At 41.7% G+C, this 17,278-nt stretch overlaps 1 protein-coding gene across 1 annotated transcript in view; it reads left to right on the top strand.

The window, feature by feature from the left end:
• Positions 1 to 985: 985 nt before the first annotated feature.
• The window catches only part of mns1 (meiosis-specific nuclear structural 1), a 37,606-nt gene continuing 21,313 nt past the window's right edge, over positions 986 to 17,278 (top strand). Inside the window, exons 1-2 of the mRNA XM_069911751.1 lie at positions 986 to 1,096; positions 15,304 to 15,525. Coding sequence (XP_069767852.1) covers positions 1,094 to 1,096; positions 15,304 to 15,525 — 225 coding nt within the window. The 5' untranslated portion in view covers positions 986 to 1,093. The remainder of the gene's footprint in view (positions 1,097 to 15,303; positions 15,526 to 17,278) is intronic.

The raw sequence follows: 17,278 nt of genomic DNA, 5'->3' as shown, positions 1-17,278 counted from the left end.
ATTCTGTTTCTCACCCTTCTTATCAATCCTTTGTCTCCTGCATGTCTCTCACTATGACCATGAAAAGATAGGTTTAAAAAAACATATTCAGCAGATCCTTTTGTCCTTGACTGCTAGTAAACTCCCTGTCCGTTCTGGCTTCCCTGTTTATGATTAATCATCACATTTTAACTTAAGTCTTTTTAACCTAAATTCTCTATATCACAGTGTGTTCCGGTAACTTAGCAGAAATCAGTGATTTTAAGGGATAATGATGAGTCTGAATTTTGTCCCATTTTCGTGGCTTCTTCATTTGTACTGGGATGGTATGGTGCAGACAGTATGTGGCGAATGTTATTGTTGTCCATGAAAGCTTTAAATTCTGATACCAATTGTGGGCCGCTGTCGAAGACAAGGTCAATGGGTAATCCATATGATGCAAAAACTCCTCCCTTCTCGCCTATTATCTCCTGCCTTTGCGACCACCCTCTGCCTCTACTCCCTTGTTTGGACGCCTACCGACATTTTTCCATACCTTGATGAAGGGCTCTAGTCTGAAAAAAACATCAGTATGAAATTTTACTTTTGCTATATAAAGGACATTGCTGGGTTTCCCCAGCTTTATGTTTTTACTTTAATCACAGTGTGTGCAGATTCACGTGTTTTACTTGAGGAGGCCGTCCTATACACGAGCCATCCTGTACCGGGCCGTCCATAACACGAGCCATCCTGTTCAGGTCGTCCTATACAGCGGCACATATGGTATGTAATCTGAAATCTGAGTATACTTCACTGTGTAACAGGTGCACATCAAACACTTAAAATTACAGAGGAGGCCGTCTTACAGCAATTTATATTTAAACGTTGTCATATCGTTTCATTTCATCACGGAGAACACAGCCTTCGAGTCAGACTCACCACCCCACACTCCGCGCCGTCTGTTGAATGCCGTTGCCAGGCAGCGCCACGAACCGTGTAGCGCCCGCAACCAATCAGAGCTGCTGTTACTGAGCGGTCCGGAAAAAAAGGCGCCAGGTGTTACCAGGGCAACGGTGGGCCTTCGTCGCCTAAATTGGTAATTCACTCAATTTTGACCACCCCGGCGCCAGGAAACATGGTAAGTGGCTCCCTGGGCTTGGCGTAACGTGACCCTGCATCTTGGCAGAGATATTGTGTCTTTTGGGGGAGATTCAAAATTGAATTAAAAATGTGGAGTTGGAGCGATAATTCCAGGTCAAATCACAGAAATGCTGCAGGAAATCAGACCTCGATACATTATGGGGGGAGAGGGGAAGGAGGGGGAGAGGGGAAGGAGGGGGAGAGGGGAAGGAGGGGGAGAGGGGAAGGAGGGGGAGAGGGGAAGGAGGGGGAGAGGGGAAGGAGGGGGAGAGGGGAAGGAGGGGGAGAGGGGAAGGAGGGGGAGAGGGGAAGGAGGGGGAGAGGGGAAGGAGGGGGAGAGGGGAAGGAGGGGGAGAGGGGAAGGAGGGGGAGAGGGGAAGGAGGGGGAGAGGGGAAGGAGGGGGAGAGGGGAAGGAGGGGGAGAGGGGAAGGAGGGGGAGAGGGGAAGGAGGGGGAGAGGGGAAGGAGGGGGAGAGGGGAAGGAGGGGGAGAGGGGAAGGAGGGGGAGAGGGGAAGGAGGGGGAGAGGGGAAGGAGGGGGAGAGGGGAAGGAGGGGGAGAGGGGGAGAGGGGGAGAGGGGAAGGAGGGGGAGAGGGGAAGGAGGGGGAGAGGGGAAGGAGGGGGAGAGGGGAAGGAGGGGGAGAGGGGAAGGAGGGGGAGAGGGGAAGGAGGGGGAGAGGGGAAGGAGGGGGAGAGGGGAAGGAGGGGGAGAGGGGAAGGAGGGGGAGAGGGGAAGGAGGGGGAGAGGGGAAGGAGGGGGAGAGGGGAAGGAGGGGGAGAGGGGAAGGAGGGGGAGAGGGGAAGGAGAGGGGAAGGAGAGGGGAAGGAGAGGGGAAGGAGGGGGGAAGGAGGGGGAGAGGGGAAGGAGGGGGAGAGGGGAAGGAGAGGGGGAGAGGGGAAGGAGAGGGGGAGAGGGGAAGGAGGGGGAGAGGGGAAGGAGGAGGGGAGGGGGAGGGGGAGGAGGGGAGAGGGGAAGGAGGGGAAGGGGGGAAGGAGGGGAAGGGGGGAGAGGGGGAGGCTTAGAGAAATGTAAAATTGTGAAAGGGGTTGATAAGGTAGAGGCAGGGAGATTATTTCTGTAAAAACACAATGTTGGAGAAATTCAGCAGGTCAGTCACATAACTAATGTTTCGGGCTTGAACCCTTCATCAAAGTATGGAAAAATATCGCAGGCATCTGAATAAAAAGGAACTGTGGAATTCTCTCCCAATGGAAGCAGTTGAGGCTGCTTTATTAAATGTATTGAAGGTATAGTCACCTATCTTGTGAAATGGTATGAGAGTGACAACCTGATCCTCCTTTGTCTTGTTCGCATTAGCCGCTTTCAGGTGCAATCGCTCCGAGAATACGCCTGCAGAAGCAGCTGCGGGTGTGTTCGAATTGACGTTCAGGTGGCGGTGCTGAAGGCACTGTCAGGCACCTGAAAGGACTGGCTGCAGGAGAGGCGCCTCGGAATGAACTCCTGTCAACTGTGGCCATAGTCTCATCTGCTGTCAGGACGTAATTTGCAGTGCATCGAGGCTGAAGCAGAAAGGAACACAGGATCATGGCGGGCTCGGAGCAGAGAAGAGAAATGCCACTAACGCACCGAAAAATGTGACTGTACTGGTAATGCCGAGCCTTCACACTCTCCAGTGTTTCAAAACTCGCACCAAAGCGTCTCAGGCTGACAATGTCACCGTGACGTCATCAGCCCACCCCCTAGCAGCTGCTGGTGCTTTCAGGTGCCTTGCAGGACTGCTCGGAAGCGGAGAATATCCCTCCCCGAGAAGGGTTGGGTAAGTACTCCTTGAGGCCGGGTTTTCCACTTTCAGGTGGCCTCCCGACAGCCACATTCGGGTAGAATAGGTGGCTTTACATCGGGGTATTCTGGCCACCTGAAAGCGGCTATCGAGTCTCACTCCTTATCAGGAGACTTTCCACCTCTTCTCTGTAGTGTGACTCTTTGTTGTTGCTGATGGGGGCAACGACTGTTGTCTCATCTCCAAACCTGATGACTGTTGGAGTTGGGTCTGGCAATACAATTGTGGGTCAATAGCGTGAACAGGACTAGGCAGAGCAAGCAGTCCTGAGGTGCACTTGTGATGATGCAATTTTCAATATTTTTATTAATTTTTACAATAATGATACAAAAAGAGTATAATCCATATTTATCAAAATATACAAGGGTGATATGAAAAATACAATATATAGAAGAAAGATTTGTATAAGAAAATCTGTTACATATAAACTAGATATATCAAGCAAAAAAAAAGAAATTAAAAAAAAAGATAAAACTATATAACAATTATAGCATAGAAACAAGCCAGCTTGGCCCATCTAGTCCATGCTGAACACTTTCTCCCACCTAACTCCACTGACCTACACTCAACCCTACATTCCTTTCCCGTCTGTACACATATCCAACTTCTCCTTAAATGATAATATCAAGCCTGCCTCCGCTACTTTGTCTGGAAGCTCGTTCCACACACCTAACACTCTTAGAGGTAAAGAATTCCTCCCTTCACGTTTCCTTTAAACTTTTGCCCTCTAACTCTCAACTCGTGTTTGTATCTCTCCCTTTCTTAAAGGAAAAAAGCCTCTCCACGTCAACTCTATCTATACCCCTAATAATTCTAAATACCTCCGTCAAATCCCCTCTCAACCTTCTACACTCCAAAGAATAAAGACTGAACTTATTTAAACTTTCCCTAACTTAGACCCTGTAACCCTGGCAACATTCTAGTGAATCTTCTCTGCACTCTTTCCAATTTGTTGATATCTTTCCTATACTTTATGACCAAAACTGTACACAATGTTCCAAATTTGGCGTCACCAATGTCTTGTACAATTTTAATATAGTATCCCGGCTCCTATCCTCAATGCTCTGATTTATAAAGGCCAACATACCATAAGCTTTCTTCATCCTATCCACATATGACTTCACCTTCAGGAAAACTATAATTATTCCTAAATCCTAAATTTATTCCTAAATCCCTCTGTCCTTCTGCACTCTTCAATGGCCTACCATTCACCAGGTATGTCCTAAACTCCATCTGCCATCTTTCTGCTCACTCTTCTAACTGTCTTAAATCCCTCTGCAAACTTTGAAACCCTTTTTCACTATCCAGAGCTCCACCTTTCTTGCTATCATCTGCATACTTGTTAATCCAATTTACCACCCAATCATCTAGATCATTAATGTATATGATAAATAGTAATGAACCCAATACTGAACCCTGAGACACACCACTAGTCACCTGCTTCCAATCTGTCCCAATACTGAACCCTGAGGCACACCAATAGTCACTGGCCTCCAAGCTGACAAACAGTTATCTACCACTACTCTCTGGCATCTCCCATTCAATCATTGTGGAATCCATTTTACTACTTCAATGTTAATGCATGATGATTGAACCTTCCTAACTAATCTTCCCTGAGAAACCTTATCAAAGGCCTTTCCAAAGTCCATATATACAAATCCCACTGCCTTACCCTCATCAACCTTCCTAGTAACTGCCTCAAAAAATTCAATAAGATTTGTCAAACATGATCTTCCCCTCACAAATCCATGTTGACTGTTCCTAATTAAACCCTGCCTGTCCAAATATCCAAACCCTGCCTATACCATCTCTAAGAATATTTTCCATTATCTTACCCACCACTGATGTCAAACTTACAGGCTTATAATTGCTAGATTTACTCTTAGCACTTATTTTAAACAATGGAACTACATGAGCTACTCTCCAATCCTCCAGCACCATTCCCGTTAATGATGACATTTTAAATAACTCCGTCACAGCCCCAACTATTTCCACACTAACCTCCCTCGAAGTCCTAGGGATATCTTGTCAGGACCTGAAGACTTATCCACCTTTATTTTCCTTAAAAGCACTAGTACTTCCTCTTCTTTAATCATCATAATTTACTTTCTTTCTCCTTTGTAAATACTGAAGGAAAAAAAACTGTTCTAAATCTCCCCCATCTCTTTTAGCTCTATGCATAGTCGTCCACTCATTCTCTAGGGGTCTAATTTTATCCCTCACTATCCTTTTGCTCCTAATATACTGTAGAAACCCTTTGGATTTATTTTCACCATACTTAACAAAACATATCTTCTCTTAACCTTTCTAATTTCCTTCTTAAGATTCTTTTTACATTCTTTATATTCCTCGAACACATCATTTACTTCCTGCTGTATATACTTTTTGTACACTTCTCATCTAGAACCATATTTCCAATAACCCTTGAAAACTAAGGCTCCCTAAAATGTTTAACCTTTCCTTTCATCCTAACAGGAACATACCATCTCTGTAACCTTAAAATTTCACCTTTGAATGGCCTCCATTTTCTTTCTATATCCTTCCCATAAAACAATATCTCAGTCCACACCTACCAAATCCATTCTCATCTCCTCAAAATTAGCCTTTCTCCAATCAAAAATCTTAACACCAGGTCCAGACCTAACTTTCTCCATAATTATTTTGAAACCAATAGTATTGTGATCACTGGACCCAAAGTGCTCCTCAACACACACCTCCGTCACCTGACTGATCTCATTTCCTAATAGCAGATCCACACTGCCCTTCTCTAGTTGGTACCTCTATATATTCTGCACACATTTAACAAACTCCAAACCATCTAGCCCATTTACAGTATGGGTGTTCCAGTCAATATGTGAAAAGTTAAAATCTCCCACAATTACAACCCGGTTTACTACAAATATCTGCTATTTCCTTACAAATTTCTTCCTCCAGGTCCCTCTCCACATTAGATGGCCTAATAAGTGTTACCATTTCTTTCCCACTCCTCAATTTCACCCATAGTGCTTCTCTAGATGAACCCTCTATTCTATCCTTCCCAAGCACCGCTGTAATACTCTCTCTAACAAGCAATGCCACACCTCCCCCTCTTGATTCCCCCTATTCTATCACACCTGAAGCAATGAAATCCTAGTATGTTTAGTTGCCAATCACAAATGGCTACCACATGATAATTCCAAGTATCTATCCATACTCTAAACTCATCTACTTTTTTCACAATGCTCCTAGCATTAAAATAAATACATTGAAGAAAATTTCCTTCTCTTGCTCTCTGTGGTAAATACTGAAGGAACAAAAAACTGTTCTAAATGGGAGATGCCAGAGAGTAGTGGTAAATAACTGTTTGTCAGATTGGAAGCCAGTGACTAGTGGTGTGCCTCTGGGTTCAGAATTGGGACAGATTAGAAGCAGGTGACTAGTGGTGTGTCGCAGGGTTCAATATTGGGTCCATTACTGCAGTCTCTTCAATTTGAGGCGCCTGCAAGCTCACACCAAGACACAAGAGAAACTTGTCCGTGAACTACTTTGCAGATGATGCCGCTTTAGTTGCCCATTCAGAGCCAGCTCTTCAGCGCTTGACGTCCTGTTTTGCGGAAACTGCTAAAATGTTTGGCCTGGAAGTCAGCCTGAAGAAAACTGAGGTCCTCCATCAGCCAGCTCCCCACCATGACTACCAGCCCCCCCCACATCTCCATCGGGCACACAAAACTCAAAACGGTCAACCAGTTTACCTATCTCGGCTGCACCATTTCATCAGATGCAAGGATCGACAACGAGATAGACAACAGACTCGCCAAGGCAAATAGCGCCTTTGGAAGACTACACAAAAGAATCTGGAAAAACAACCAACTGAAAAACCTCACAAAGATAAGCGTATACAGAGCCGTTGTCATACCCACACTCCTGTTCGGCTCCGAATCATGGGTCCTCTACCGGTATCACCTACGGCTCCTAGAACGCTTCCACCAGCGTTGTCTCCGCTCCATCCTCAACATTCATTGGAGCGCTTTCATCCCTAACGTCGAAGTACTCGAGATGGCAGAGGTCGACAGCATCGAGTCCATGCTGCTGAAGATCCAGCTGCGCTGGATGGGTCACGTCTCCAGAATGGAGGACCATCGCCTTCCCAAGATCGTGTTATATGGCGAGCTCTCCACTGGCCACCGTGACAGAGGTGCACCAAAGAAAAGGTACAAGGACTGCCTAAAGAAATCTCTTGGTGCCTGCCACATTGACCACCGCCAGTGGGCTGATATCGCCTCAAAACGTGCATCTTGGCGCCTCACAGTTCGGCGGGCAGCAACCTCCTTTGAAGAAGACCGCAGAGCACACCTCACTGACAAAAGGCAAAGGAGGAAAAACCCAACACCCAACCCCAACCAACCAATTTTCCCCTGCAACCGCTGCAACCGTGTCTGCCTGTCCCGCATCGGACTTGTCAGCCACAAACGAGCCTGCAGCTGACGTGGACATTTACCCCCTCCATAAATCTTCGTCCGCGAAGCCAAGCCAAAGAAGAAGAATGATCTAGATGATGGGGTGGTAAATTGGATTAATAAGTATGCGGATGATACCAATGGTGCATTCAACTTCTCTGTCTTCAATTTCATCCTTCTCCCCTACATCTATTCTTTCACTCTGGTTCCCAAAATAAATTGAATCTATACTACAAATTCTACCCCTTCTCTTCCAAATTTATTTGGTAAATACATACAATTTTACTACCATTTTTAAAAAAAACCCACGACCTCACAAGACAAGATCTAAATGATCTTATAAATTATGAAAAAAAATTAATAAAAGGACCCCATAAGCTTGAAAAGTTTAATTCCATTACATTTGAGGAACATAGATTTTTTTTTCCAAAGTTAGACATGCCATCATGTGAGTAGCTTCTTTCCATCTCATCAATATTGATCGTCTAACAATAACAGAATTGAAAGAAACTACATGGGATTGATCCAAAAAAGAGGTATTAGAGAATTAGGTATAAGATTTGTATTAAGAACTAAAGATAAGGTACAAAAGATATCTTTCCAAACTTTGGAAATAAAGGAACAAAACCAAAACATATGTAATAAAGTACCCCCTTCAGTCTTACATCTATCACAGTTCGAAGAACTGTCAGGATAAAATTTAGCCAATTGTACTTAAGAAAAGTAGGCTGGATGTACTACCTTGAATTGTAGAAGTGAATGACAGGCACATAAAGAGGAGGAATTTACCAATTTTAAGATAGAATCCCATGTAGTATCTGAGAATGAGAGCTAAAGATCTTGTTCCCATAATTTTTTAATCTTAACTAGGAAGTTATTCCTAGACTTTAATAGTAAATTATATATACCTGATATCAGCTTTTTTTAAACTCAGTTTAAAATTATAAAACATCCCTATTGTGTTTATAGCAAGGTCCTGAGGAAGTCTCAGCGATAGTGAATTTAAAAGAAATCCTAATTAGTAAGTTGGGTAGTTTAAATTTAAAAGATAGTTTTGTTCAAATGAAGCTAAATAATTAACAATTTTTAAAAATCCTGAAACAACTGGATACCCAACTTAAACCATTCATGAAAAGCAAAATCTTTCACAGAAGATGGAAAAAAAGAAAGAAATCAGAATCAGAATTTCTTGTCTTGAACAAGTCATGAGATTCGTGCAAACATCCATATTATAACCATCTTACATTACAATAAAAATTAAAAATAATAGGGCACAAAAAGTAAGGCAGAGTCTTTGGTTCATTGATTATTCAGCAATCATGGCAGCGGAGAAGAAGTTTTCTTTGTGCCATTGAGTGCTCATCTTTATGCTCCTGTGTGGTGGGGGCCTTTGAGGATAGAGACTGCTTTTTTAAGACACCACTACATGCATATGTCCTCAATGGAATGAAGTCTAGTGCCTGTGATGTTGCAGGCCGAGTTAACAAACCTCTGGAGTTTATTCTTGTCCTTAGAGTTGGTGCCTCCATACCAGACAGTGATGCAACCTCAGACACCTCACCTAGTTTAGCATCTGGTGAGCCTTCTTTGTGATTGCATCAACATGGAGGCTCCAAGACAGTTCCTTGGAGATGTTCACACCCAGGAATTTGAATTTCTTGACCCTCTCCACTACTAGCCCTCGATGAGGACTAGATCATGTTCCCCTGACTTCTTCCTGAAGTTCACAATCATCTCCTTGGTTGTGCTGATGTTGAGTGCAAGGTTGTTGTTGTTACACTATTCAACAAGCTGATTTATCTCCCTCCTGTACACTTCCTCATTGCACAGAAATAATATAGGGCTAGTAAGTAAAAATCTGAAATTAAAAAAAAATTATAAATTGACACCAAATATTCAAAGTATCTTTAACGACAAAATCATCGGTTAATTTGGATGCAGTAAAAAGTAATGGCGTTCCAAATATTGAAATAAGGGAACATTTTTTAGTAGAATTAATTTCTAAATTAATCCAATTTGGAGCATCCATTCTATCCTTATAGTGAATCCAAAAAATGATGCTTGATGATCTGCTACAGACCTGGACAGACTGTGGTCTTTCCATTTTAAAGTCCAGAATCCAGTTAGAGAGGAGTAATAAGTTCCAGCAAGAACAGCTTCTCAACCAACCTCAGGGGAATGATCGTATCAAATGCTGAGCTGGTCGAGCTAGCTGCCTGTCATATGAGACGTCGATTTCCATCTGGGTCGACGGAGTGGTGGGACTAGACTATAGCGTCATCAGTGGAACACTTTCATCTGTAGGTGACCAGTGTCTCCAGGAGGTGCACTTTGATGTGTTCTATCACCATTCACTCAAAGCATTTCATAATGATAAAGGTCACTGCCACAGGGCAGTAGTCATTTAGGTCTGTTATTGTTGCCCTCTTTGGTACTGGGATGATGGTGGCTGTCTTGAAACCCATGAGGACAATGGACTGCTACAATGAGGTATTGAAGATGTCTGTAAGAATTTCCATCAATTAATTGGTCTGCACAGTCCTTCAGTACCCAACCAGTTATGCTGTCTGGTCCCACTGCCTTGTTCACCTTGGATAGGGTTCTCCTCACCTCCGCCACGTCACTGCAGGGGGCCCATTCATCAAGTGGAAATGGAGCTTTCTACAACATCCTGTTCTCATCGAACTGTGCATAGAAGATGTTCAATCTGTCGTAAGGTTGTCTTGTGATCCTGTTATAGTTTTGATCCCTTGCCACATGTGCCTTGTTTTGCTGGTATCATACAGCACTCTGTGTATCCTCTCTGCATACCCATGCTTTTCCTTCTCAGTAATAAATAATGTGTAAAGTAAGAGTCCTTAAATGAATCTCTGATTAAGTTTGTTTTGGAGTCTGATGGTGGAAAGGTAGCAGCTGTTCCTTAACCTAGTGTTGTGAGTCTTGTGACACCTGTAGCTCTTTTCTGACAGCATTAGCAAGAACAGAGCATGCGCTGGGTGGTGTGGATCGTTGATGATTGCCAGTGCTCTCCCACAGCAGGGTTCCCTATGGATTTTCTCGATGGTGTGGAGAGTTTTGCCTGTGATGTCCTGGGCTGTGTCCACTACCTTTTGCAGGGCTTTCTGCTCAGTAGTATTGGTGCCACCATACCAGGCCACGATGCAGCCGGTCAGCACGCTTTCCACCACACATCTGTGGAAGCTTGCCAGGGTTTCAGATGGCATTACAAATCACCGCAATCTTTTGAGGAAGTTCTTTCTTTATGATGCCATAAGTGTGTTGGGCTCACCTCTCCATCCCTGATTCCCCAGTAATCACTGGATCATACACTTCTGGTTTTCCATTCCTAAAATCCACAATTAGCTCTTTGGTTTTGGTGACTGTGAGTGAGAGTTTTTTGTTAGTACACCATTCAGCCAAGTTTTCAATATCCCTCGTGTATGCTAACTCATCACCCCTTTTGATACAGCCCACAATTGTGGTATAGTTAGCAAATTTGTAGATGGTGGTATTGTCATACCGAGTCACACAGTCATAGATGTAAAGTGAGTAGAGTAGGGGGCTACGTACGCAACCCTGTGGATCTCTGGTGCTGATGGAGATTGTGGAGGAGATTGTTGCCAATCCACACTGATTAGGGCCTGGAGGTGAGGAAATCTGGCACCCATTTACAGAATTAGGTTATCGAGGCCCAGGTTTTGGAGTTTGCTGATCAGTTTTGATGGGATAATGGTTTTGAATGCTGAACTGTAGTCGATAAAGAGCATTTTAATAATGCATCTTTGCTGTCCCGGTGTTCCCGGGCTTTGTGTAGAGCCAGTGAGATGGCATCTGCAGTAGACCTGTTGCTATGATAGGCAAATTAGAAAGGATCCATTACGAAACTCAGACAGAAGCTGATATGCTTCAACCCCAGCCTCTCAAAACAACATCATCATTCTGGATGTGAGTGGTACCAGTCGGTAGTAATTTCGGCAGATTACCACACTCTTCTTGGCTAATGGTACAATTGAGGTCTGTTTGAAACTGAATGAGGTGTTGAAGATATCTGTGAATACATTGGCAAGTTGATCAGCACAGGTTTTCAGTCCTCAGCCAGGAAGTCCATCTGGACTGGATGCTTTCCTTGGATTCAGAACTTCTAGGAGAAGCCAAGCTGGAGGTCAGGGACCTGGAAGTAGGAAAATGAATCCCATCACACTGAGCACTGGCACACCTCACAGCTGTGTGTTCTCAGCTCACTACTGTTCATGCTGTTCAACCTACTAGTGTTCATGCTTCCTTCTCATGACTGCATGGTCAGAGTCATTTCAAACAGAAGAATCAAATTACCAAATTTTCCTATGGTTTGTGAATCTAACATGCTGGATGTAATTTTCAAATCACAACCCTCTGAGAAGGTTTTAATCACATTTATATATGATATGTTTTCAAAATCGTGTCATGTTTCCCTTAATAAGATTAAAAGCATGGGAGACACCTCAGACAAAAATTGGGATTTGATTTTTAAATTAGTTAACACTTCTTTACTATGTGCTTGACATTCTCTTATTCCGTTCAAGGTTGTACATCACATTTGTATGTCTAAAGACAAATTATCCCATATATATATCCTCGTCTAAATCCCCAATGTGACAGATTTAACAATGGGGAAGCAACCTTGATATATATGTTCTGGTTTTGTTGAGCTCTTGAACCTTATTGGAGGGAGATTTGTCAATAATATTACGTGTTAATCTTGAACCAGATCTTTTAATGGCTTTGTTTGGAGTGTTAGATGATATTAATGAGGTATTTTCTTCATCTGGATCGTCATCATACTATTTACAACTCTTATGTCCTGAAGAGCTATCCTACTTAGACAGAAAGATCATGTTCCACCCTCTAGTTCTCAATGGTTATGTTATGTCATGTCTTGCCTTAATTTAGAAAAGATCAGGAGTATACAGCATTGTATACTAACTAATTTTTGTAAAATATGGAGTCCTTTTATGGACTACTTTTGTAATTAAATCTGTTTTGATCATTGAATGTATTTATTTATGTACATTGGTTTTTCCTTCAGTTAATCATGTAGAATAGATTCAGCAGAACTACACTAACTTTAATTTTAGGTCAAAACATCCTAGGTTTTTTCAGTAGTGTCCTTTTCTTTGGTTTTTTTTTCCTTTTTTGTCATTCTGACAGCATTGGATGGGGAAGGGGTATATCGCTATTGTTTTATTTTTGGAAACGTAATCTTCAGATTTGGTAACTTTGTTTTCTCTCTACAATGTGTGCTTGTTCTATAAAACCCAATAAAAAAAATTGAAAGAGAGAAATTTGTGTGTAATACAGAAGTAGTTGGCCGCATCGGCAACTATGATGACTTGGCTTACAAAAAGGAGTTTAGATGGCTTGTAAAATGGTGCAAGGACAACAACCTAAACAAGACCAAAGAGATGATTGTGGACTTCAGGAGGTCAATGGTCCTGTCATAGAGAGCACGACTTTCCTTCGTGTGCATGTAAAGAATGACCTATCCTGGACCCACAATCCCTACTCATCAGTCAGGAAGGTCATGAAGAGGCAGCCTCCATTTTGACAACTTTATATATTGTGAGTATCCTGTCTGGTTGCCCCATTGTGTGGGACGGTAGCTGCAAAGCATTGGACTGGAGGTCAATACAGAGGATCATCAAGATGGCCAAGAAGGTCATGGGGGTCTCCCTTTCCTCCAATACACAGTATCTTTAACCCAATATTATCAAGAAGGAGGTACATGAGTATCAAAATCAGGACTGCCAGGCTGGGAAATAGCATCTTCCCGCAGGCTGTGAGATTAAAGAACAGTATAACATAATACATTATCTCAAAATTATATATACAGTAAAATCCCTGTTATTTGGATTTCAAGCAACCAGCAAAAAATTGCGGGAAATAGAGGTAAAAATACAAAAGATTAAAATTGGTTCCCCCAAGTGGTAAATTTGCCAATCCACTCAATATGCAATCTCAAGCAACCAACAAGTTCACTTATCCCCATAGGTGCCAGAACAGGGGTGTAACTATATTTATTTTAAACAATATCTTTATCTATGTATGTGATTACATAGCATGAGTGGAGCATGCATGTGATTGTGTGTGTGCTGCCATCTGGAGAAACACTGGTGCAATGGGTTGTATATGTACAGTCAGATGATAATAAGCTTGAATTTGATTTCGCTTGTGTTATCTACAGTTTTTATAATATTGCAATTTAGGTAGGATTTCTCTCAATTCTAGTCAAATAATTTGTTTATCTTTACATGTGAGGGAATAGCAGTGAGTTTATGTGATCTCTTGTATGCAAATGCTCAAAGCTCAGATCCATATGCACTGCATTACTTACTATTAGTGTCAAAAGAACAGCGTCTTGAACAACATATTTAAATATAGACATACAGCAATGTTACAGGCCCTTTTGGCACACTTTCCACCCAATTAACCTACAACCCTCGGTATGTTTTGAACGATGGAGGAAACCTTAGCACCCAGAGGAAACCCACGCAGACATGGGGACAGCATACAAACTCCTTACAGAGAATGCCGGATTCAAACCCCAGTCCCAGTCGCCGAAACAGCGTTGCACTAACTGCTACACTAACCATGCCCCCCTCATTGCATTCCAGATCTCGTCTAAAAATGACGTTGTGCAGGTGTGGCAAAACTTTCCTTTATGCTTGCTTCCCAGAACATATGTGGATAATGTAACAGACTTTTATTGTATATGTCTTAATATTTTAACTTATATTTATGTAAATCTACATTGTGGTCCTGGGAGAAACACTATCTCATCTTGGTATCAACAACAAATAAGGGTGACTTGACTTGATGTGGGAGGACATTGCTCAGCAGTGACGATCAAACAACTGAAGTCGCTCCCTGTGACCAAAGTTGATGGTTCCTGTCAAGATGTAACCACTTCAGGAGAGGAATCCCAAACAAAGGAGATGGAAAATTAGGCCAAGAGTTTTAGATAAGTAGTGGAGGAACACTTATACTTCTCTTGCCTGGAAAACTGAGTGTCAGCCATTTCAATTCTTTACTTGGGCACACTAAAAGTGGAAAAGGTATGTGCGCCCTATTTTAAGAGCATGGATATCAATTACAGAAAGCAAAATAAAGATGAATTGAACACTGAACTGATGATTCATTTTAATTTTTCCATGTCAAATTAAACCTGACATCCCAATTATTTCCACCTTTTGCACAATCTAATTCGAGATGAATGAATGATGTTCCCCGGTTTGTGAAACATCCATGCACTTAGAAATCTGTTCATTTCTAAGTAGTTGCATCATCACCCATGGACCATTGATTGAAATGAGGCTGAATTGGCAACCGAATAAAATACAGGTACACAATCCTTTATCCGGACATCTAAAATCTGGAAAGCTCCAAAAACCACCATTTTTTTCCTGGTGCTGGTACAGCAGAGGGAGAAAGAGAGAGACAGCAGCGTGACTAGGTTGGGCGGAAAGGGGGACAGACAGCAGTGTGACTCGGGTGGGCGGGAGGAAGGAGAGAGAGACAGCAGCGCGACTCGGGTGAGTGAGGGGGAGAGAGATGGCACCGCGACTCGGGTGGGAGGGAGGAGAGAGAGACGGCAGTGTGACTTGGGTGGGCGAGGGGGAGAGCGACTGGATACGGCAGCATAATTCAGGTGGGTTTAAATCTGGGGCAGCAGGCTTTTGTTCTGAAATCCAGAAAAATCCGAAATTCGGAACACACTGTCCCCCAAGGGTTCTGGATAAGGGATTGTGTATCTGTATTAGCTTTTTCTTGACAAAGTTATTTTTTATTTATGGAACAGTTATTAAGGAATGCCTAAAATGTATTTGCACTGTTTTGCTAAAATTCTAGAAAAAAGTTGTGATAAATGATCATGCTTTTGCTTAAAAAAAGTCATAGTTGTAAAATGTTCATTTTTTTTTTTACATTAACAGGCTTATATTTGTCCAGCTAAATTCTCGGCTGTTCAACAGAATAGGCGTATAGAATACAGTCCTCAGAAAGACGCAATGCATGAAGAACTTATGGAAAAATTGAACAAAGAAAAATCTTTATTGGCCAGAGTACAGTCTGATGAAATGGCTTCAAAGAAGCGCTTCCGAAGAATATTACAAGAGATAGAACAGGAGAAAATGATGGAAGAAGCAATTTTAAAAGTGAGCAAATTTCTAGAGTTTTGTACTGCTTTATGAATTACAAAAGGTATCATTGTTTCACTTTAATGTCCTTTATTACACAAGAATTGGTCCTGCATACAGGAGATGCAAAAATGGTGACTTAAATTTTAAATTAATTTTATCAAACGTTTCTCTTAAATACATTTTACAGTCCTGGCCAAATTATCAACAAGTAAAATGATTTCTATATGATTTCTTCCACTTAGGATGGTTTCAATTATCTGTATTGAGGACCTGTTTTTTTTTAGTGTTGACCCTATTTTATTGACAAGTTAACCTTAACCTGTTGGGTGTTTTGGTTTGTTTCTGATACTACTGATTGGAAGTTGCAGTTTTAAAAAAATATGCTCGTGGGATTCATACTGCTCAAGTTTGTACTGAATCTGTGTTCCTTTCAGAACATCTTGTGTGTAGAGGGACTTTTAATTGTTATACAGCCACAAGATTAAGAATGACCTAATTACACTGGTCAACAATTTTTTTTCAAAAGTTTGCCTTCTGAAGAACAATTGGGGATTATGATAGGCAACTTCAAGATGAACACAAAGATAATTTCAGATCTGCTGCATCACGAAGAAAGTTGGAGAATCATTAAATTAACTTTTATTAAATTTAGCATGTTTCTTTTTCAATATTTTTATTAACATTGAAATTTCAAGTCAAAAAATACAGAGTACGTGGATATATATTAACATTCAAAAGGATACATTACACTTAAATCATATAATTTCATCCAAGGTACTCCACATTTTAATCAAACAGATTATATTGTATTGATATTATATTATTTTGTATTAAAAAAAGGAAAATCTAAACCCACTACCAAGAAAGAAGCAAAAGGAAAGAAAGACATAAATTACCTCATTAGTCAACATTTTTACCTTCATAACAAATCAAAGATTACAAAAGTTATTCAAAAAGGGTCCCACAATGTTTGAAAATTTACATTCAAATCAGAAATTGAGCACCTAATCTTCTCTAAGTTTAAGCATGACATGATGTCACGTAGCCATTGAGCACGATTAGGTGGGGTAATGTCCCTCCATCTGAACAACACCGTGTGCCTAGCCATAAAAGCTAATACATGTAGCTCAGATGTTGTTAACGTTATGTCACTCTCTCCAACAGTACTAAATAAAGCAGTTAAGGGATTTAGCGCATGTTTAATTGCATAATGATGCTGACACGTTGCATTCATTCAACTGACCTAAAAATGTTTTGCCACTGATTTTCGTTTGTACTCAGCATCTCATGTCAGTACCCAGCAATAGTTGGCCAACATTGATGGATTCCCGTTGCGCGGATACCACTTTTCCATGGTCGTAATGCCCTGGTGAAACCTTTCACCATGTTTGTTACTGACCACCAAGATCCATGTGTGAATGCAGAAATGAATTTTCAATGCCATGTTGTACTTCATCATTTTGTAGGCTTGAAGTAGACTTAAAATATGAGAGGAAACCACTACCCTTATAGTAGAGGGAGGTAATGTTGTGTATAATGGTAACAGCATTAATTGTTTTTTTATGTTGTTCTTTATTTTTTTTTTACTTTTCTTATCTGGATTGGCCACAGATAAATGTCTTGATACAGGACTTTTAAAAGAATTGAAACACCAAAGAGTTGAGAAGAGAGGTGAAGGGGAGATGACATCTGTGAATGATTAAAAAATATACCAATGAGGAAAGTACTGAACGTTTAAAGTTTTAATATTAACAGGCTTAATAGCGCA

Source organism: Narcine bancroftii, chromosome 14, assembly GCF_036971445.1.
Source record: "Narcine bancroftii isolate sNarBan1 chromosome 14, sNarBan1.hap1, whole genome shotgun sequence".
NCBI classification, from domain to species: domain Eukaryota; kingdom Metazoa; phylum Chordata; class Chondrichthyes; order Torpediniformes; family Narcinidae; genus Narcine; species Narcine bancroftii.
This window is presented reverse-complemented; position numbering and strand designations above follow the sequence as displayed.